Raw genomic sequence first — 23,836 nt, 5'->3', positions numbered from 1 at the left:
CTTTTTGCCTTGGCCCCTTATGCCCTTATGTATACAACAGTACTAACATTATCTCAAATTTGTGTTTGAGACACGTGAAGTACACCACATGCCTGCTTTTACCAGTCAGTCATAATATTTCTAGTTATGAGCTGGAGAGATGCTAGTTCCTTAAGTAATAGAAGCCTTTCTATTTTATTTTTAAACTCTGCTTCCTAGTTTTCTTCATAGAATTGGTTAATTTTCTTCATAGAATACTTGCTAAATAAATATTTGTGGTCTATACTTAACATGTTGTGTTCCCTTCCAGTTTAGATTACATGAGGTAGAAAATTAAATTTAAATAATGTGTTACTCTTCTGATGGTTTTTTATTTTTCTATTGTGCATATTTTTATATATTAGCATGTATTATCCTTTTAGGAAGCTGCTTGAGAAAAACTTTCAGGAATTCACACGGTAGTTGCACATTGCAGACTATACAAGCTGCCTGAAGCCAGGTGTGACACCAAGGGTGGAACCAATAGCCCAGCTGTAGTGCATCTGCACCAGTGCACACAGGATGGATAAAAGCCAGGAGGAGCCAGAAGCTGCGGGAAAACCATGACGTGGTTGCCATCAGGAAACGTGGTGGGCTGATTGTCACGGCTGCAGTGGTGCAATGGATGCTTGTAAGCTCCTCAGGAGGGACATGCAGGGAAGGAGAGGTGCTGGGGTGACCCTCTGCGTTAGGGGTGTGCCAGCTGTGTAGAGCTCGAGGACAGTGATGGTGTGGCTGAGGGCCTGTGAGTGAGACCCAGGGACAGGGCCAGTAAGGCAGTCGGTGCCAGGGGTGTCGGTAATGGAGCACCCTGCCAGGAGGGAGAGGCAGATGAAGTGTTCTGCAGCTGGATGGTGTTTCATGGTGGCTAGTGTCTGTTCTTGTGTGAGACTTTAACTTGCTGGGTATCTGCATTCCCAGAAGTGTTTTATTCCTTTTTGTTGCTCTTTGAAGAGTAAGGTGCTTTAGAGAGTTATCTTTGTGGTCCTGAAAATTGATCTCTGCTTCTGTTGCCTAATAGTGTTTTCAGTTTTATGCAACATCTAACTATAATAAGTCTCTTTTCAGTTCTTTGGCTTTGTGATTCTTAAAACCATAGGAGATTGCAGACTTTTTGGTTTTATGTTGTGATTTGAGGAGCATATTTTCAATTCCTCTAAACCAGTATTATTTGAGAAGTGGCAAAATATCTGTGTGACCTTTAAAAACTCTGTATTTTGAAGTCATTTTAGCTAGAACCTTTCCTGGAAATTTCTTTTTTCCACCTTTGTTTGCCATGGCAACAAACTATATGTGGTTTAAGGGAGACCATCCATCCTGTAAAATATTCTGGTTCTCTGGCCTTGCATGGTTGCTTCCACTGTCTTCATGTTTGATTTCTTGGGTCTAAAGAATGTTACATATTTATTGATTGTAGCTTACTAAATTATTTCAACAGTGAAATCTGTTGTAAAGAGTAGGAGAAAAGTGCCTCTGGCTCGATGGGACTGGTGGTCTTTGAAACTGGCTGATTCTGTTTGGTTGTGGGGTGTTGAGATTTTTTTATTTTAACTCTGTATGTATACTACTAATGAGTGGAAACTTTTGTATCCTCCTGCCACGTGCATAAGATCACACACCATAAAATTCTGTAAGAAGTAGGACATAATAGGAGCAGATTTGTAGAACATAATGGTTAACACTGAGGTCCTGATGTCTGCAATATTATGTATTTGGACTAGCCATGATCTGGTCCCATGGCCTGTATGGTAACTTCTGTTTTAAATGCACTGGTTTCATGCCTGGATCACACTTTTAAAAGTCTAGGTTCATTTGAAAGAATTAAGTTTCCCTACTGTACTGTGGAGTGTGAGTTACAGCAAAGCAAGCTCCTTGTCCCAACTAAAACATGAACACTGACACACCCACAATCTGTCAATTTAACCTTGGAGCCATGGATCTTTCAATATGAATTGAAATTTCTCCTAATTTTAAGTACTGAACGTCTGCAGTGTGTATGGCTGTGTCAGCCAAGATGGTGACATATTAACAAGGTTTATAATATAAAATTCCAACTAATGATAGCTCATTAAGTGGCTCCAGCTTCAAATGGCTCTACCTTAAAGGGAAAAAATAGGACATGTTAATTGCTTGTTTGTAATAGTTAAGGTTTTTTAGCCACTAAGGGTGTTTGACAAATTTGCTTAGAAGTAATAGCTTGGAAATTGTGATGGGTTGGCTAAAGTAAAGCTGTCTGGTCTAACATATGAACTGTGTGCAATAAGGTGGCACTAAATTTTTTCACTGAGCTCACTATGAAATTGTCTTTAACAACTTCATGAAATTAATTGCAGAATTATAGATTACTAGAGCTAAAAGAGTGAAGAGCAACTCTCTTATACTAAAAGTGTATTTGGGTCTGTTTTTGCACAAATAATTGGAAATGTTTTCTGATGCTTGCAGGTTACACTTCATATTTTGTTATGGACCGTTTTGAAGACATATCAGATGGTGAAGTGGATCATGCCTTCTTTGACAGCGACTTTGAGGAAGAGAAAAAGAAAGCTGAAGAAAATGGTGAACATGTAGAGAAAGGAAGTACAAAGGCAGCTCTTGCAGACACTGATTTGGTTTCTAATTCAAAGGATGAAAAGTGGTGTGAGGAGGAAAGTGAAGAAAAGCAGATAGATTTACAAAGGGATCAGTCCCCAGAAAATAGCAAAGGTCCTAGTGAAGAAGCTCCCTCTTTGACAGTTTCTCCAGTTGCAGAGAATGCAGGTACATCTGGAGCAACACCTGCAGCAAATAGAGGAGCAGAGGAGATTGTTCCTGCTGGAATTCCTAAAATAGTTAAAGAAGGTGAAGAAGATTATTATACAGATGAAGAAGACAGTAGTGATGACGGCAAAAAACAGGTTAGACCAAAGTCAGCTAAGCAACCAAACACAAAAAAGGCTAGCAAAAAATATGGTATCAGCTCCTCCTCCTCTTCCTCCTCCTCCTCGTCCTCGTCATCATCATCCTCAAGCTCAGATACAGATGGTTCTGACACAGATTCTGATAGCTGTTTATCAGATTTATCTCATTCTTCCCCAAAAAGGAATGCTTGTAGAAATGCTCTTCTGTCTCCAAAACAAAAATTCAAGTCAGCAATGAAATTAGCAGAAGGAAAACCAAAGCTTAGTGATGACCTGGAGGAGTCTGAAGACACAGTGACTGACGTAACACCTCTGTCAACTCCAGACATCAGTCCTATCCAGTCCTTTGAATTTGTAGCATCAAATGATAAGAAACTAAAAGTAAAGAGACAGGAAAATGTGAACCAAGAATTATATGGTAATTTGGAGAATTTAAGTACAACACTAAATGTGCAAAACCTATGGGGTTGGGAAATTCAATCTTATATCTGTATTTTTTTCATTAGATTCCGAGTTTGATCGCAGATATAGTCGAAAAGTATTGCATGATGCCATGGACCTGAATCAGCTTCTGAAAGGTGATTTTTAAATTTTCTTTTTACATCATACAGCATCTGCCACTTGTTGAGAACAGCTGGGTTCTAATACAGAGAGAGAGTGGGATTCTCATACACCATGTGTATTTTTAAAACTGATTGCTGTTTAAGTGGTGTTGATCTAATTCTTGGAATTCTTCTCTGTGTAATAGTACTGATTCTGCAGTAGAGAAAAGAACCATGCATTTGTTTGCATATACCTAGAAGTAAGATACACAGACAGGGTGAATCTAAAAAAGATCTGATATATTAATAAATTAGGCAATGAAACTGCACATGGATCTTAAGGTGTACTGGACTATGGCACAATTTAATATCTAAATTAAAGCATCAACCTTTCTGTTGAAAGGCTGGATTATCAACCTCCAAGACTGAAAGACAATAAAAATTTCATTGCATTATAAATGATATTTGTATACTTAAACTTCTAGTACCTTTTTGATAATTAAACAGGAGTATTTGAAGTTCTTTTCTGAGCTAGGTGTCTGACTTCTAAAATACCATAGGGTGAGTAAAGGTGTTTTAAAAAGAAAAATAGCAGATAATCTTTACTAAAACTCGAGTGGTTGCTTCTGACTAATAGACTTTAAAAATCTTAATAATGAAGCCTAAGAAAATGTGCAATCTCTTTGCCTGCACTCATTGCAAACCTTTATTATATGGGTTAAGAATGCTGTGGATGATCTCAGGTGCACATTTTAAGGTCTACATGGTGCTTTTGCATTTGTTTTCATGCCCCAGAGTTTTCAGTACTAAAATCTGTGGAATAAAAAAGGCTTGAATCAAGAAATCTGCTGATCTCAAGTGAGGAAGGCCTCTTGCAGTTTAAGTCTGGTACATTCCAAGCCAGGTTTGCTGTGTTGAAGTAAGCCTGGCACGACTAAAACTGCATGTGTTGTGTTTCTTCACTTTGCACCTTGCCTGACTGAGCTTCTAGTGAAGAAGGATTTAGAATGTATTGTACACATAGTTTAACTTGCCTATAAGTTAGAACTGAGAATTTTGCTTGTAATTCTTCTGATGATAAGAAAAGCAACACTAGCAATCAAGAGAGGTAGAGCTTTTTCTCATCCCTGACAGTCCTTGTGCTTCATTCTTTCATACTAGAAACAATTCTAACCAGTTGTCAAAACATAACGTCAGAAGAATTGTTCCTGGGCAATTGAAATTATGATGTCCTATGTCCTTATTTGTTCCCCATTAGCAAGAAGCTATTTAATAACCAGTGACTACCAATGGATTCATCTCATCCCTGAAACAAATGGATATTATTGCTCAGAGTAGGTATTCTCAGAGATGGATCTCTGTTGGGGAGAGTAACAGAGTTTTCAGTTTTTTATCAAAACTGAAAACCAGTTCTAAATAACAATAATAAAGATAGAGTAATGAGGAGTAGAACTCATATGGTCTAGCAGCTAATGTTCCTGATTAATGTGTATATTACTCCCAAGTGCCTCTCTAAGTCAGCAAGCACAACATAGCTTAATTAGTTTGGGCATTTTGAAGTTTAAATGGGGCAGAATTATTAATGGTGGAAGGTAACTAGTCTGGGAAAATAGGAGTTAATCTTATTCTGAGTTATTGCTTGCGGATTTTTTTGTACACATTAGGGGAGAAAAAAGTGCAAATAATTTTTTCCCGCCCCCCAGTCTCCATTAAATGTTCATCAGAACTGCATAGGCATAAATGTTGCTTCAAGTGAGAACACTGCAAGCCCAGACCTGAGTGCATGAAAAAAACTTAAATAATCCTTATTTGGTTTTAAAGCATAATATTCTTCCAGTACTTTATACTGATGAAGCATTTTATTTAATTTTTTTTCAAATATTCTTGTAATATAGCTGAACCTAAGCATTTACAGCAGTTATACAAGTTTAATTTCCCAAAGTCCCCAGACACTTGGAAAAATTTCCATGTGATCTGTTACTATGTTGTTTCTATGGGGCACATAGTAATTAATTTTGTATGATTATTCACATCATCAGTGCATACATTTGGGAGCACCGGAATCTCTTGTATTAAAAAAAGAATTGCAAGAACAAAAAATTTGTTTCTTTGAACAAATTTCTTTTTGCAAGAAAGAAATTTGTTCAAAGAACAAGTTTTGGACTAGCACAAGAGTCTGGTTATTAGAGGCAGCAAGGTGGTTTGTGTATCTTAAAGCAGAATTAATTTGAAGTGTTTAGAAACTGTTTCAGTTAAATTTAAAAGTAATTGAAAAAGTTTTTGCTTTAGATGTCCTTTACCTACTTGTTTTTGTATTGAAAATTATTCATTTGTAAGCATTTAAAAAATTATATTAGACAAATATTTATCATGTCTTTACAACTCCTAAAACTATGCTTGTTCTTGATAAAAGCCAAATTTTCTATTACGCATTTCTTAATAAGGTAAAATCTCACAACACAATTTAGTTGGAAATCTCATAGTTTCCCTGCTCTTTATTGCACTTTGATTGTTTTTAGGTGGGTAATGCTGATAGCAGGTGTGATTATAAATTTTCAGGTAGAAATACAGTTTTTCTGTTGTTTCATGATGTTATATAGATCTTTGTATGCAATTGTTTTGTGATTCCATGATGTTTCCATTTTGCTATAAACCTTACAGATATTTCAGAAAAGTAATAGCTGAAAGCAGTATTCTAAACCTATACTAGTAAAAAATGTCAGAGCTATTTCCTGTGCTATAAACCTTACAGATATTTCAGAAAAGTAATAACTGAAAGCAATATTCTAAACCTATACTAGTAAAAAATGTCAGAGCTATTTCCTGTGCTGTACTCTTGAGTAATCTGAACACAAAAAGGGAATTAAGTATGACAATGCAAAGAAATAGATTGTAAAAGATTGTTTTTGAAGGCAATTTTATAAATCACCATGTTAGAAAGCCATGAATAAAATAAATTTGAAAATTTTCTGATGCTATTTTGCCTGATCCTATGTCTTGATTATTATGCAGATAAAGAGATGGGTTAAGTATATGAGTGTGAACTAAACACTCATCTATCTCAACCCATTATGCTACAGATTTGCTCTGTCTCTAGACAGTTCTCATGATTTCTGTAGTCCAGAACAGAGTTGTCTGCTAAGATTGCTCTGTATCTCTTTATCTAAATTTGCTTGGTATCAATACAGTGAGATAGCACGAGGTATATACAGTGCTAAAGAATTTAGTACTTTGTGTTATCTTCTCTGTAAAATGGGGTTGATACCTGCTTATTTTACAGAAGTGTCTGTGAGAATTAGTCTGTAAATCCATGGTGTTAGCTATTATTAACTTAAGGAGGCGGTGTGCTGGGGTAAGTAGGGCAGTTTGCCAGACTGAAGTTCTATCCCTGAAACTCTCACTGACCTCTGTGCTGATAAATCTTTTTGCCTCTTCTATGCCTTAGATTTTTAAAATAGAAGTTCCTCTGTGAAAAGCTCTATAATATAAATATCGTGATTATAAAAGTAAAAAGCTCTGTGTTTCTGAATAAAATCTTTTGTAGAAAATTAAATAGCAGCTTCAACCCAACATGAAGCAATCACTTCAACTTTTTTTTTTTTTCATGTAATTTGTCACTCAGGAAATAGAACAAGTTTTGATAACTGAAACTTTATTCTCTTTATGGATATGTTATCTGTGTGCTCATTCATGCTGAACCAATGCATTTGTAGAAAAGCTGCTAAGCAGTATCTAAATTTCAAGGAGACTCTGCAATATACACACACCCAAACTGTAGAGTCGAACTAAGCATATATAGCTGTTCTATGGAATTCTCTTTAGTGTGTATGTTCAGAGTTTGAACTAATTCTCTATATGTGTGTGTATTCATATGCTTGGTTTTCACAGGCCTAGAAACTCATTTTGAGGTAGAAGAGCAATTGCTAGCTTGTTCTTATGTTTAGAGTTTCAGAAGAGATTGAAAGTCTGTGAGATTATGGAGAGATACAGGCATCCCCAACATTCATGAGAAACTTGGTAATTATGGAGGGGAAAAGTCCAGCACCTCTAAGATATCTTTCTCATGATATCAATAAATAAATAGCAGCCCTATTTAAGCATGTTTAAATAGGGAAAATTGTACCTGAAAAGGAAATTGTCCATTTCTTTAAAAAACCCCACCAAATCTTTAATTCTCCAAAATCCCTTTCAAAGAGCTCTGTGGCCTGCAATAATGGATGTTATAGGAAGTATTTGTTTAGAGATACCACAGGGAAATAGTTTCACTCTTAAACTATTAGATATTGATGAAGAACTGTGATTTATTTAATCCTTTTGCATATGTGCTAGTGTAGCAATATAAAATAAAATATCAGTCAAGTGTAAACATTGAAGCAGTTTATATTGGGATTGCAAAAGATACACTGAAACATGCATGATTTTCATTTTAGCCTTAATACTGTTAGGATGGCTGTATCATCCTGTCCTAATGCATTTGACTTGCTAATTATATTTTATATAAGGTTTGGCCTTTTTCATTCTGCAAGGTTATTTCAATGCTTAGAAGTTGAAAGCAATAAACAGCTTGTTTATGGCTTAAAAAAAAGTCAGGTATCTCTCCATGGAAACCAGCTTTCATAGAAATCTGTGAATATCAGGGAATTTTCTTTTCCTGGTTACCAGCAAATGAGAAATGGGCTCTACACTGTGCCAGTCGTTATGCAAATGTTGTTGCTTATTTATCATCTACCCCAAATTATATTTAAGGTCTGACTGACAATGAAAGTAACTAGTGGTTTAGTTAAGTTACTAATTACCCACTGATAGAATACATATATGAGCGGTAAATCGTATTTAATTGTTCCAAGACTTACAAACTCTTTAGAAGCTTAAATCATAACCTTAAAACTGTTGTGTTATCTCATGTTGTCAGTGGCCACTGCTAAAATAGTCAGACTATTCAAACACTTGGGTTTTGTGATTAAAGAGTAGTGTGGGTGAATGATGTCTAAATCATTGAAATAACTATGAAACTCAAACACCTGAGTATATAACATGAACTGTGCTCTCAGTATTTAATAGCATTTGGAATCTTACCTTTTTTTTTTGCTTATTGATAGTGAATTGTCCCTGGTTTTGTGGGTGTGTGCTGACCTCACTTCGACACCTACTGTCTTTGCCATGAAAGCAATGTTGCCAATGAGTGGTAGTATGCATTCAGTGCATAATGGACATACATTTCTGCTGTGGATTACCTCATTTTCTGTCATACCAAGTGTGTGGAGAATAGGAATATGATGCTGTATAAATGGTGATTTGCAGAGGCAGGTTGGACAGATTTTCAGTTTGGTGATTGGAAGCAGTGGTAACTATTACTGCTGATTTGAAATTCAGGGGTCAGAAGTGTCTTTCTGAACCATGGAAAGAATCACCCCTGCTTCAGGGAGACCTACAGAAGTTTTTCCCTGCTGCTTTCTATATTGCTTCTGTGACTTATTTGAACATCATTTAAGGAGTCGTGATTTCTTCTGCCTATTTGGTTAGGAATATGCATGCTGTAGTATTAGTGGTGCTCTTTCACAAAAATGACACAATATACATTGTGTTGGCTTGTTTTTTTACTAAGCTTTAAACTCTCCTGTGACACAGTTCCTTTGCAGATCAGTGTTGCATTTGTGTGGCTTAAAAAAGATTTATGGGTAGGGTCCAGTAAGTTATGGTTTCCTTTGCTGTGGTGTTTGCTGATTAAATTCTTCCTAAGCATAGATCTTAACCAAGTAAAACATAACTCCAGTTAATTAACAGTTCGAAGAAGAACAAACCAGGTACTTTTACTGTTTTACCTGATCCAATGCTTTGGTGTATTGCAGCAGTGTTACAGCAAAAAGCTAGTTGTGAAGTTTCAAATGGGTTCTTGGGTCATATCGAAGGATAATAATAAAAAGATCATTTAAGGAACTGGAGAGTTTTAGATTGGTATTTTCATTCCATCCCCTTGAAAAAACACCTGCTGCTGTATGTGTTGCACTTGGGTCTGAACTTCTGATGCAAAATTAATGAGTCTTGTGTAATTTAGCCATCTGTCAATAGATCAGTTACTGGGTTTTGGCAGTTGTCTGCTAAGGCTTCACTGAGTAACTTCACAACAGAACCTTTGCGGTGTTCTTAATTCTTTCTCTGTATTAATATATTTCTCTTGAGTTGTGATAAATTCAATATTATGACTGTTAGCAAGCTCTCAACCTCAAAAGTTGCCAGAAAGCTGTTGGCAGTAGTAAAGCCAGTTTCTACATTAAGAATAAATAAATAATAATGAGGCTAAGAATGAACAACATATGGAAGAAAGTGGGGTGAAGTCTCTTCCTGCTGACACAGGTGGGAAAGGCTGTCTTTGTGGTGAGGTGATAAAAGGTGTGAATGAAGCACTCTAGAAGTGATATATATTCAAAGGAAAAAGGCTAAGAAAAGGAAGAAGGAAGAAGAGATGAATGAAAAAGAAAAAGTCTGTGTTGAGGAGGGGATGTGGCTGAAGAAGCTGGAAGATGAGAGTAAAGTTAGTAACATTTTGTCGTTGTGTATATAAGTAGTATCCAGTAGAGCAATGCATGGATATGTACATAGATATGTATTCACTCTAGTTGCCTGAGAGCTGCTGATAAAATAGGGGGTGTTTAATGCTACAGAAGTTACATACCACTATCCCCAGGAGATCTGAGTGACAAAGTAAAGCAGTGCTTCATGAGCCCTGTGTGTAGCAATTGCTCCAGGGTTCCTTGAATCATTGTTTCTAGTAGCATTTACTGACCAGCTTTGTAGTAAAAGAGAAAGGCCTTTGTTCCATGTCATTGCTCTGGTTTTATTTTTTCATCACACCTGACAGCAGTTTACCAGAAAAGTGAACAAGTCAGAAAATAGGTAGTAAGTAATTACCTTGAAGCATTTTTAATCTCTTTACTGGCTACAGCTCATAGTTACACCAAAAGGATATAAAGTCTCTGCCAAAGTATAACCTGCTATCTAATAGTGAATTAAAAGTCACTGACCAGTGAAGGCATGAAACACATATTTGTACCTGAAAAAGTATTTATCCAGAATGCAATTGCTTTAAATTGACTTTGACTAGTTGGCACCTTCCACAGAGGCAAAATAATTGTTGGAAATTTGTGCTGACAGTCATTCAGAGATTTAAATGTCTCCTGTAATAGACTTCATCATCAATAGCATTGATGCCACAAGACTAGGTCAAAACTTGAGTTCAACAACTGTTCTTTGTCTCAACTGTATTTCCACTTTTGCATATGACATGCAGTCCTCTTTAACCCATGAGGTGCTACAGATATAAGGCAAAAGCTCCATAATAATACAATTATCAATTATGTGACATGATATTTTCTTCAGATAGTTGTTCAGTTTACTGTCATCTGGTTGTGTCCTGCAATGCTGATTTTGCCTGTTCCAATAAAGGCATCCTGGAATATTTTCTACTGAGATATATGCTGCAGCTTGATGTGAATTGTGCAGCTCTAGTTATTTTCTTTGCATTTCTCTTTGTCCCTTGTAGGCTTATCCAGATGAGTCTCATTCCAGGTTTGTCTCCTCCAATGGTGTTGATGGCTGTACTAGTTTTACCTTGAGAATAACTTACTAAACTGTAGAGATGTTTCTCAAGACATTTATATTGTATTAACCTGTTGGTTGGCACACTTGATCTGCACTAGTTTACATTGGTTTTGAGGTGATTTGCATCTTCTCTTGACAAGCAAAAAAAAAGCAAAAGCAGAATTTGCTGCTGTGGGCAACCTCACAGTTAGAACTGCCTAGGGACAGTTCTTGTCTGTATTGGCTAGTATGCTGATACTGCAACTTTACTAATTTCTGGATGAACGTTGAAATTCATTAAATGTTTGGGTTTTTCATTTTGAATACTGTTCTTAAATTTCTCAAAGAAAGTAGCAACATTTACTTGCATCAATTCTGAAATAAAATCAGTTGAGATACTGCAAGAAGGATTTCATTTCATTTTGAAGTGAGAAAATGCTCTTCATTCTTTGAGTTTTCTTCACTGTTAGGCTGCCTCAGACATCTCTTGCAAACAGATTGCTGATGCAGAAGTGTTTGCTGAGGAAATATTACTGCCTGCCTGGGTTTGGTTTTTTTTTTCTTTCTGCTTTGAATGCTTTTTTTGCCTGTGTGGGACTTCTAGGGGTAAGAATGAGGGATGTCTTCTGAAGGCGCTGTGATATAGGAGGAGTGTGGGGGCATGGCACAAGTAAGGCTTTTTTTGTCTGTGTCTCAGCTCCAAGAATCTGTCTAATCTAACCAGGTGCTGCCATTCCTGTAGCACAGCTAATGCAGTGGTTTGATGGGGTAACACCATGACAGCAGAACTCTCACACAGCAGTTGCTAGAAGACCTGCTGCAGAGCTTTAGAAAGCAAAGGCTTAGAAACAGGTCAACAGCAAAGCTCCAGTGGAACTGCAATAAATATAGCTGGCTCTGGCTGAGAGTGAACTTTTCCAGTTATCTTGCAATTGTGCTCATCAAGTTACTGTGTATTTTTAAGTGTGCATTCTTTGTCTTGATACCTTATTGTCATTATTTGATTGTTGTTTGCTTACTGTTTTAAATTTCCATGCCCCAGTAATTTTTCTTTGTTATATGTGCTCGTTAATTTCTCTCCATCCATTCAATTTACTTTTCATCATTCTCTTTGCATTTCCTCCACCGACACGATGTAGAATTGCTTTAGGAGTTAAGTTTCAACAAAATCACTTCAGGAAGTGCACTTTGTGCCTCTGTGTCAGGCTTCCCCAGTGTAAGTTTTCTGTCTGAAACATTGTATCTATTCTGCCTCTTAACTGAGATGGATGCCTTAGATAAACTCGGGAGCAAAGTTTAAATTTTTTTTTATGGCAAACATCTAAATACTAATTTATGTTTTAATTCTTGGTTCTGGTTTATGTTTACTCCTGGGTTCCTGAAGCTGTGTTTTCTAATCTCCTTGTTTATTTCACCTTTTGCTATTTTAAAGCTTTCTTACAGTTGGATAAAAAAGAACAAAAACTAACCATCGATCTGCCATCTAAAGGAGTAAGGAAAAATTTCTCTTTCACAAATGAAGAAGTAAGACAGATTGATCGGGAAAACCAGAGGTTGCTGAAGGAGCTGTCCAGACAGTCTGCAAGGCCGAGGAGGAGCAGCACGCTGAAGAAGGTGTCTGTACCACCAGCCAGATTGTACCACAGTGCCCTCAACAGGCAAAAAGAGCAGCAGAGGATTGAAAGAGAAAACCTGGTGAGTTTTCAGTTTGGATGTGGATCAGTAAATTGAGAGGGACTATCTCTTGTCATATGAGCTGTTGCTAAATATTTAGAAGATTGATGAGGCAACACATGGACATTTACTGCAATAAGTCTTCAATAAATTTCCATTACTGTGGTGTTGGAATAATTGTTCCTATGGGTGAGTTTCTTGGATTTTTGGGAGAGAGGTGGGAGTAATGATGGGGTTTTTTCAGATGGAAGTAGATTTCAGTTTATATGCATTTGCTCTACTTTGGTATTGTTTAATTTAAGAGGAATGACTGTTATTGTTAACACACTCAAAACACTGGACAGCAGTCTGACTGTTCATTCTGCTTCATTCTGACTACTAGTTTCTCAAAACAGGCTTGCATAAAATAAAATAATCAATATGATAGCATCAAACTCATTATATTTGAAACACAGGGGATACAAAGTCAGTGTCAGTTCTGGTTTTTGACTCATAGCTATCTCTGTCTTTGAATATTTGTTGCACTCTGATTGCCACAATGCAATGGCAATTACAATAGCTTCTTTACTGGAAAACAAAAATTCAGACACATTTGTAGGGATATTGCCAGAGTTCTCAAATAACAGAAGTAAAACTGGTTTGAGTAAGATACCTTTAGTAATTGAATTGTAATACATACATGTAATAGCATTTTATTATCTCTTACATATTTTTCAGTGTGTTTGAAAAAACCATACAATTATAGTTTAAATAATTAGAAAATGTATACTGGAAGTAATATATTACTTTTTAGCTTCTGTGTAAGTATAGGTTACAATTTCCTTTTCTGTACACAGAGAGATACAGATTCAACATGGAGAAAGTCTGATTAGTGTATTTGGGAAAATCTGTTAGGCTTTCATTCTTCCAGCTTTCAGACATCTGGATTGTTCAAACTTTGCAAATTAGGAAACTTTCTTCTCAGCTCCACTAGACTGCAGTTCACATTATACTTTAAAGTCTGAAAGAATTTAGCACAAGATTTTGTTATAGATGTGTGATACTTGTCATTGGCTGGGAAAGAAATGTGTTTAGGTCAGTAGGAGGGTGTTGATGGTGTTAATTTCAAATGTTGAAAAAGGGCCTTGCCTCTACCCCATGAGCCTTGTTAATATGTTCTTAGGTGTTGGGGAGGAAGTGCTGTGCCACAGTGTCTCAGGATATCACAGTTATATGCTGTACTGCATAACAATTGATGATTGCAGTAAATGAATGTATAGGATATTTTAAAATACACTTCTTTTTACTCAAAGCCACAACCCCTTTCTCTTATGATATATTGCAATGTTGGTTCAAGACTGTCTTGACTTTGCAACTTTTGAATCAAAAATGCAGTAGACATAAACACATAGTCATTTCACATACTGCTGCTTTAGTACACATTAGAAATGAATGGTGGTTGCATGAAGTCTAAGAAATAGTATTGTTCATTTACTTACTCATTTATAGTTTAGTTGTTGTTGTTAGCAATGTGAGTGGACATGTTTGATATGAGAATTAATGTTAGGACATTGTGTTGGTTTAGACTATAAAAGCATTTGGTTTATTCTTTTCCCCAAACTCAGGATGATATATTCTGTTCTTCTTTTTGGATCAGTGATTCATCAGTGTAGTTCTTCCATTTTGTTTAACTTTGCTATCATTTTTAAAATATTTTTATTATGTTTGAAGCGTATGTACCCCTAGAGCATCACAGTTTTAACATAATGATTTTTGTAGCACTACCTTTTGAGATTAGAGGTGTCACATACTTCCCTCTGAAACTGTAAATGAAAGAGCAGCCCTACCCTGCTCATGGACGTTGGTTTTTTGTCTTTATATTGATAAAAGTATGTTTTTTATGAACCTGTTTTCTTTGGGTCAGCAGCTTTCCTCACCTTCATAAATTTAAAGAGGTGGAATTGGTGGAATTCTGTGGAACTTTCCTATCAATCTTTCTTCTCTTACTTCTTGGGAATCTTTTTTTTTTTTATACAAGACCTGAGGGTACTGCATAGAGGATATGGTGTTTGATACACCTTTGTAAAATGTTTTTTGGAGAAGGATACAGAGTTTTGTAAATAATTCAATAATAGAAATCTACAACAGTAGTCTCTGCAGGAGATAAAAGAATTTTGATGCAGATTATTTTTTGTTGGTGTTGGCTCAGCTTTCATAATTTTTTGTCATGAGGTTAACAACTTGGCTATGGAAAATGTTCATTTGTTCCACCAGAACATTCCTGGAGTAATGCCTGTACTTACAGTTATCGGAAAGATTGATTTCTCTTGCAGGTATTTAGTACCAGAAATGATGCAGGAAAGTAAGTAAAATTTTAGGAAATTAGAGAGGAATCTGAGTGATTTTGTGCTCCCTAGCTTTGAGAAGGGGTGCCAAGAGGTACAGGAAATATATCTTGTTCTCACAGACTGTTAGAAAGAGCAATGACAGATTAGCAAGATGCATTGCTCTGATGAAAAGTAGTTTTAAAGTACTGATTAGAAATTTATGGGAAAAGCACAATTAGCAAAACAGATGACTGCTAAAATTAATGCCAGAATTTTGTAATTGCTGCTTTTGACTGTGCTTTCTTAAATGGAACCTACTTTTGGTTGCTTTTCAGAGCTAGCAAGATCAGAGTGTGTCTCTTGCCAATAGAGGATGCTGTTGATTCAGAAAACATTCTACTCTTGTGTTTGAAAATAATTTCAGTCCCTCTTCAGTGGAAAGGAACTTCAGTGTGACTGATGTGTTGTTTTGTTCCCATGTCTGCATGTATGTGTGTCTATTTGTATTGATACAGTAACAATTTTCACCACTGTAAATAAGATACTGAACTTAATAGACTATATGCCATTGAAAATTTTAATGGTTTATTGTTGGTTTTTTATTGGTTTATTATTAATGTAATTCTTGGCATATACAGGGAAGTGTTTGGGGTCCTTGAAATACTGTTTTGCAGTAATCACATAATTCTTCAGTAATTTCATCAGAACTTAGGAGACATTCATATCCCTGTGTTTTCTGGTGGGCTTTTCATCATTTTCATTAATTCTGGCTAGGATTTAGCTGTTAGAGGATCTCAGTGAGCTAAGCTGCTATGTTCAGCCAAATTCCTAGGGAACAGTGACCTTTTGAGTTCACCTAGGAATTTCGCTGGAAGACCTCAGCAGCTCTGGTAGGGGCAGTTCTCAAACCTTAGATCAGGAGGGATAAGGGTGCTTCTTTTTTGTGGATATTTGGTCTTTCCATGCATTCCTGTACCTCATGCTGTTGTTGCTCACTGCACATAAGACTCCATGTTCCTCATTCCCTTATATTTATTCCTACAAATTGCACCCTCAGTCCTAATAGATCCAGCTCTGATTCCAGTTCCAGCATAATGGCCCTTCCACACAAATTTAAACAAAAATCACTTATTGTGTTTCTCTGCAAGGGTTTTCTCTTTTCACTTACTTGGTTCCCTGAGTCCTCTGTGCTGCAGATTTATTATTGCTTCTGGCCACCACTTGTTGCAGTCAGTGGCCTCTACCAGCACAAGGATTCTTCAGGGACACTTTCCCTTCTCGTGCAGTCAGAGCTGGCTTTGTCCTGCTGGAAATTCTGAATCTCCTTTAGAAACGCATTTATTGTGCTGCCAGAAAGGAATGTGTTTTTATTTGTCTCCATTTGATTTCATGGTACAGATGTGCTGTCATAGTTGGGTGGGGGAGTAAAGGGGCAAGGGAGGGACAGCACTTTTGGCCATCGCCCTACCTGGCTGACACCATGGACAAAGAATATTCCTTTGATCCTGTGCTGCGCCGTGCCTGCCCTGCCAACTGTGTTGTGCTGCAACAAGGGAAATAACTTCTCAGCATGGAAAGAAGTAGGAGAAGGGCCACTGGATCAACAGGGTTGCACGTGAGCACATTGTATTTTCCTCCTTAGAAGTATTCCATACTGCTTTTTCTCTGCCTTCCATTTTTCCTGTCCCCAAGGACTGTCCCCAGAGGTAGAGAGCATCACCAGGCCTTGGACACTGCACACTTACATGGTTGTGTTCAGTCTCACTGATCTCCGTCAGGATGAGAAAGCTGTGCCAAATGCAGTTGTGAAAGACAGTGTAGTCTCATGTGTGGTCTTAGGAACTCAGAAATTATCATGTTGTATTGATGACTCCTCAGAAACTCAAGCACACAGAATCTTGTATGATATTTTCACTTACGGAGTTCAAAGGTGGTGTATGCCAAGCCTTTAAAAGACAAAATGTTGGTCGTTCCTGAGATGAAAAAATGCAATGCCAAAAGGTTTCCATGGCCTTGTCACAACAGGAAGCTGTCAGGCTGTGGGATTGGCACACAGATGTGCATGGCTAAAATATGCTGGAGTACAGTACAAATATAGTGTAATTCTGTGATGATAGTATTTAGGCTATAGGCTCTTTGTGGTCAGATTTTTATGGTCTTCAGATTCCTGACCCAGACTAGCACTGCTATGGTAATTATAATAAAGACTGACTAATTGACATGTTCAAGGAAAATTTTGAACACTTTGCAAAGTGCTTAGTTTTGTGGGATTGTCTTTTCTGTACTCTTAACCTACTTGCCTTGTGGTGTTGCCAGCCACACATAAACTTGATAGCTGTTCAGTTAAAAAGACTTTTCTGTAAATTGAGCACCTTAAAGAGTTGTCTGACTGTTAAGAGTTTGTCAGGCTAGAGCTAGTTAATGCAACTGGCAATTAAAGAAGATTACAAATACTTTTATTGATAAGAACAGAAAGCTGTCCTTGAATGCAGTTATCTGTTTCCCCCTAGACTCTGCAAAGGGACAGTGTGATCACTAACATCAGTGACATTAGAGGAGGTGTAATATAAATAAATTTGAACAGCTGTCAAGGCACACTGGTCAGCTGATTAGGATTCACAGGAGGTGAAACTGAAGCCTTCATACTTTTAAAAGCAAAGTAAACCAAGGAAAAGTAAAATTTTTAACCTTCTCTCTGAACTCAGTTTGAGTGTTACATTTTCAGTGGGTTTTTTCCTTCCTTTTTCAAAACAGCTGCAGAAGAGTCTGTACTACTTATGCTTGGAGTTTTTTTTCTTTTTCTGACAGAGCTTTAGAATTACCTTCAGTGCTCTCCTAATGTGCCCAAAATTGAATTAGCAGATTTTCTTTTGGTTCACTATATAGCAGCAGTTTTTTGGTTATGTCGGGTTTCTTTGTTCTCAAATTGTTGGCATTTCTGACATTTCCATCACTGACAATATGTATTTTAGTATCTTTATAGATGCTAATCTATGTCCAGATGCCTAGATTTATAAAGGATTATCCTGTTCCTAGAAGGTAGTCATGCCAGGAACACCTTCTGTGACTTGACTGTTTTTAATATTCTACTTTTACTGTAAAGCCAGTATTAAAGTAAAAGAAGATGGGGGAAATATAAGCCAGGGAAGTCTTTTGACAAGATGAGAGGTCATCAATGATATAATCATACAATGATACTATATATGTTTTGAGCTTGAATCAAGAGCTCTGAGCACCTACAATGTAATTTAGAGCAACTAATAACATTCCTGCTGTTAGTGTCTGTTCCTCTTATTTTTTTAATTCCTTAAAATTTGAGAACATGTATTTGGTTCTAAACACCTGATTTATGTTTTGTAATCTGATTCTTTGATTGTTGAGATAAATGATGAAATTTCTATTTACTTCAGTGATGCAGGATTAGGTCTCCGGAGATTTGGTACTTTAGGAGAACAAGGAAAGCATCGACTTTCTTCAGTTTGTTTCTCAAAAGGAGAACAAAAAGAATGAGTAGATTTGTATATATGGCTGAAAAACAACATTTGCTCAAGGTACTCCTCAGATCAGGACCTCAAGCTTGTAGGGTTGGTAGTAAAGCCATAAGAATCAGACTAGTTCTGGGTTACAGATTCAGTAGGTCAGGGCTGCCGTTTCACTGTGCTGGTACATTCATTTCTGCCTGCAGCAGGCTGTTTTCCAAATGGCAAAATTCACAGCTGAGAATAGCATGGACGTTAACCTGCCCTTGGTACAATCCACAGCAGAAGGCTGGGAACCACAGGAGCTCTTTTCTCATTCTCTAGAAAAGCTTTCCTTCAGACACTGCTGCACCACAGAATCTGTAGCTGCTTTTTCTGTGGCTTGTTTTTTTTTTTTTTTCCCTTCATTAATGGCGACTCAATACTTTTCAAAATACCGGCATAAAAGCAAAAGCAGACAATTTTATTTAAATTAGAATTAAATAGGCATATATATATATATATATGTCTATATAAAAGCCAGTGTATTCAGAATCAAGCTTGAAATTACTGCAGTGTTAAGGTATGCAAAGTCTGAGGCTGTTACAATTGAGTGCAGACTTGAAACATGCTCATCTCTCACAGGAAAGTCACTTCTACAGTTTACCTGATCTATTTGTGATGGAACTGAATGTATTGAGAGCTTCCATTTTTAATACTGAAGGTAAAATAAGTGATCTCTGCAAGTCTAAACATTTATAGTTGCATGAGGAGATGTGGATGAAGTTGTGAGAAAAATGTTGGCTGTAACTTTTAGAAACAAGTCTACCATTTCATGTTCTGTAACTGGCTTTAGTGAAGAGCTATTTCTAGCTGAAGTCCTTCCTTTGACTTTTGCTTACTTAGGTACTCCTGCTTACCATGAACTGGCTGGCACTTGATGCAAGCACTTGTGACATGTTACATCTGAGCCAAAGTCACTTGTCCTTTCTCTCTTGTGCACTCTCTGCAGGTTTCCAGTGCTCATGCATAAACTACCAAGAGTTTGTAGAATCCTATTATAGTTAGACAATGACAACTAGCATCCTCTGAATACTCTACTATTTCCTAAATCACTTCTTGTAAATTTATTTCTTACTAAAAAGAAAAAAAATCAGTACATGACTAAGTGTGCAGTTTAATGGTGATAGTTTCTTGACCATACAAGTATATATCTAGACAATGCATCTTATAAAGAGAGTTATCTTTGGTACTTTGGAGACTTCGTGTAAGCACAGTTTGCATTCTCTTGTTGATAGGATGCATGTCACAACCTGGACCAGCAAAGGTTGTGTCATTGCCTAATGTTTGCAAGACATCAAATGAATTGAAATTAGTTAAAAGAGAAAATTAGTAGATCTATGTGAGGCAACTACTAAAAGTGCAATCTATTAAAATGTGAAGTTGTTAATTGGAAGTTGCATGTAGCTGGGTGTTTCCCAATTTGTCCTCTTATCAGCTCCTTTTTTTAGATTATTGAAATGTCTTAAACCATAAGTTCTGTTTCAAGTAGAAATAATTATGCAGAATAGGAAATTGTGTCTTTAAAATACTGTGTAAGTAGTTACTCCAACACATCGCTTGCCCCATGATTTCCAGGGCTAATTTCAACAAGAGGAAATGATGTCTGTATCAATTATTTCAAATAGAATCTCTTAAAATTAGATTATGGATAAAATGAAGTCCTGTAGATGTTTGTGCTTTGCTTTTAAAATTAGTTTCACCGAACTGGGGTCAGTAATCCTGTCTGGGCTTCCTATAGAGCAATATAAAATGGTCTGTTTGCAAAGCAAAGATTTAAAAAAACCCCCAGGCTTCTCATTCTTCTGGAAATGTAGATGGGAGGAGTAACCAAAGGCAGGATTACAAGAGTGGAGCCCATTTCTTCACTACCTTTGCTGATAGTCACCAAATAAACGTATTGCTTCATATCACCATAGAGCACAGAGAACTGTGAGGTACTAAAGATGTACTCAGAGTAGGACTGATGATGTGCAAGGGATACTTACAGTTTGTGTCATAACACTGAGAAAAGAACTGAATCTGAACCTATGCTGGTCACCAGTGGAGGAGGTCCTGTTGTGTACTGCTAAAAATTTTGGGGCTTTTTGCAGTTCAAAGAAGAAGTCAATTTGTGACTGTTTTACAGCACCTTGTTCATTTTTTCTCTTTCTTGATGACATTTTTCTTCAATATGAAGGCTTTCCTGAAAAGACTGGAAGCAGTGAAACCAACAGCTGGTATGAAGCGCTCTGAGCAGCTGAGGGACTATCACCGCCAGATGAGCTACCTGACTTCTTCACCTTCTCTAAGAAGGGCTACATCTCCTTTCGGCCAGCTTAGTCCTCCAAGTAAGTACTTTGAAGTTGCAAGATCATTTCTTTGCAAGATCATTTTATAATTCAGAATTGTGAAGCACTTACTTGTTAAGAATAGCAAATATGTTCTTTGTCATCTTTAGATTGATTGTTTATCAAATGGAAGTCATTCACAATTATTTTTCTAGTCACCAAAAGCAATTACTATATGCATTGCTTTGCTGCCGTCCTAAATTTCTAATAAATGGTCTTGTCAGTACTCTTTTCCAAGAAGAAAGAAATCCTAGTAGTAAAGTATTTCTCATTTTGCCAGTACCCTTTATCTAAAGAAGAAGGAGGGAAAAAGAAACCCAAACAAAAACCCCAAAATAACATCAATGAATGTTCAAATTCTCATTCAGAAAATTTAGATCTGCTGATAGTAGCCTTGTTTTTCTCAGAAACTCAGTGTGTAAGATGGGAAGTAGACAACGTATCTCAGTAGAACCATGTGCTTCAGGTTTAAGAACCAAAGGCTTGAATTTTTTTCCTGATCGTGTGTAAACAACTCATCATCAACTCTTTTGCAGTTGTATTCAATTTACTGTGATTTGATTTGGTTTATTCTGAGAGCTAGGGTAATGAGTGTTGCAGAACTAACATAGCATGAAGTTTTCTGTTGTGGTGAGCATAAGCATTCTCCCTGTGTGTGTTTGTGTGTTAACAGGAGGAACTTCAAGATCATCCACTGTACAAAGTGCACTGAGCCAGAGGAACGAAAAACCCATATCTGATTCAGCCAGTGGGGCATTACAGAGACCTAAGTCTACTAATGTTTGTGCTGCCTGGTTATAAGTGTGTTCTTTGCCTTGTATACTGAGATGATACTCAAACTTCTATTTTTAGTGCTTTTGTAAAATCTTTGTGCAAAAATATTTTCTGCATTGTTCAGTGATTAAAATGCATTGCATTCCAAGTAATTGCTTATAAAATGGTCTTAAAATTGTATAAAATGCTTCTGTCAGTGTTTTCCATGACAGGAAGAAGTTATGAAAGAGAAGGAGGTATTTAAATGGACACATTAAATAACTGTTAGACTCAGCTCATAAGTGGAATTTGTATCCATAACATGGAAGGACAGAATTGCTGCACTAGAAGTGCAAAATATAAATAAAATTTTAAAAATAATAATACTTTAAAATAATGCATTACACTTCTAAGCATTTGCTTAATTCCTGGATTGTCCTTGGTTTACATCCTGGCTTTATGTAACAGCCCTCTGAATTTTGTGGGTCATGTTCTTGTGAAGGAAAGAATCTTTAACAGCAGTGCGAAGAGGTGAAAAGCAGATTAGGTATTCCTCCATAGTGAGCTGGAATACTGAGGTGCAGAAGACAATGTCTTGCCACTGTTAAATGTTCAGCACCTGGAGTGTTTGGTATGCAGGGCTGCGTCTCTTCCAGATCAAAACGATTTTGGAAGTTGTACTGGACTCTGGAAGATGTACTGGGATCTTTATGTAGGAAAGAAACATCTGATGTTATCTGAACAACAGTAAGGACTGAAGTAAAAAGTAGTTTCAGATTTAGTGTAAACAAGTAAGTTCTGGTTCCTTCTCAAACTAGAGAATACTGTTAAGTAAGGGAAATAGTTCACAGCCCTGCTTTGCAGATGTGTGCTCTTCTCAGTGCAGAGATGTAAACTTGAGCTGCAGGAAACATCTTGAACATTGATTTTGAGTGACTTCCAACCAGGATTTAGGGGGAAAAAAGACAATAGAAAACAAAGTGTTGTTACTTTTCTTGACCTGTTTTAAATGTCATGTTCTTATCTAATATTTGTAGTAATGTCAGATAAGCTCCAATAGCAACATCCATTTACGAGAGGAGTAAAATTTAATGGTAGTGGTAATCACATTAGTAGGTGGTGTGGTTTATTTCTATACATAAAGGCAGACTTTCAGTGAGCTTGTTTTGTACGACTGTAGCCTTATAAAGAGTAGAAATTGTGATGCCACTATCTGTGGATATTGCTGAAACTTTGCTTGCTTCCCCAGCTTCTTCCCAGGAAGGAAATCTCTGTATTATGGATAACGAAAAAAAGCTGTATTTGGTAATGCTGGGTCTTTGACATGAAAAGTGCATTATTCTTTGCTAGTGCTTGCATGAGGGCTTAGGCTTTCAGGTATTCTGCATTGTAACACACTTTTTACTCGGTCCTTGTGATAGTTTGGCAGAGCTTCTTCACTTGGTGACCTGCAGATCAAATTTAGCTGTTTGACAATACTTGGAACTTTTAACTTTAAGCAGCATTGTGGCAAACAGACTTGTATTGCAATTACTATTCATGGTTAAGAACTGTTAACAATTTCTTTGTATAGTGCTGCTGTATTTATTTCTATTATTGTGCTAATGAAAATTATTCTCTATTTAAAGATTTTTGTCCTTCAATGTGAATATCAGAGAAACAGTTTAAATACTTCTGAATGTTCATATTATAAATTTTTCTGTGAAGAAACTCACACAATGGATTACTTTTAATTGCTTCATCTTATTTAACTTTGGTATGAAAGTGTCAATTTTGTATGTCATTTGTAAATCATAAGAAATAAAATATTTAACATGAATTGCCATTGCAGTGGCTTCTTGTTGATGTTTATAATTGGTATTTAAGTGTAAAGAAGGCTGAATAGCTTGGTAAATAGGAAAAACATAGAAAAATGCAGGTTTTCCATTGTTCAAGTGTTAGATGTAAGGGAATAATGGTTTTGTCATTGTCTTTAATTTGCCTGTGAGCAGCTCTTGCAAAGGTACAAAAGAAGTATTATCAATTTACTGTGACAATGGGAGTTCAAGTAGAAATTGCAGACCATCTACAAAGTCTTCTAATTTCCAACCTCTCTGAGCTGATAGCTGCATTTTAGGTTACAATTTCAGCAACTGTTGTGCTGAGTGCCACTGACTCAGGGCAGAGCTGCTTTCAGAAGAATGATTGATTCATTTCTTGACAGTTCTGAATTCTGACCAC

At 36.7% G+C, this 23,836-nt stretch overlaps 1 protein-coding gene across 3 annotated transcripts in view; it reads left to right on the top strand.

Annotated features, from left to right (window-relative positions):
* Nucleotides 1-23,435, top strand: part of CFAP97 (cilia and flagella associated protein 97) — a 29,703-nt gene extending 6,268 nt beyond the window's left edge. For 2 of the 3 annotated variants that reach the window (XM_074541392.1, XM_074541393.1), the window contains 5 exons: nucleotides 2,461-3,333; nucleotides 3,422-3,493; nucleotides 12,468-12,730; nucleotides 20,713-20,863; nucleotides 21,537-23,435. In XM_074541392.1, coding sequence (XP_074397493.1) covers nucleotides 2,481-3,333; nucleotides 3,422-3,493; nucleotides 12,468-12,730; nucleotides 20,713-20,863; nucleotides 21,537-21,664 — 1,467 coding nt within the window. In that variant the 5' untranslated portion in view covers nucleotides 2,461-2,480 and the 3' untranslated portion in view covers nucleotides 21,665-23,435. Of the gene's footprint in view, nucleotides 1-401; nucleotides 650-2,460; nucleotides 3,334-3,421; nucleotides 3,494-12,467; nucleotides 12,731-20,712; nucleotides 20,864-21,536 lie in introns of all 3 variants that reach the window. The other variant, XM_074541391.1, reaches the window with a different exon arrangement.
* Nucleotides 23,436-23,836: the final 401 nt, after the last annotated feature.

The sequence above is a fragment of the Zonotrichia albicollis genome, chromosome 5 (assembly GCF_047830755.1).
Source record: "Zonotrichia albicollis isolate bZonAlb1 chromosome 5, bZonAlb1.hap1, whole genome shotgun sequence".
Classification (NCBI taxonomy): Eukaryota; Metazoa; Chordata; class Aves; order Passeriformes; family Passerellidae; genus Zonotrichia; species Zonotrichia albicollis.
The sequence above is the reverse complement of the archived record's forward strand: the minus strand, read 5'-3'. Positions and strand labels throughout refer to the sequence as shown.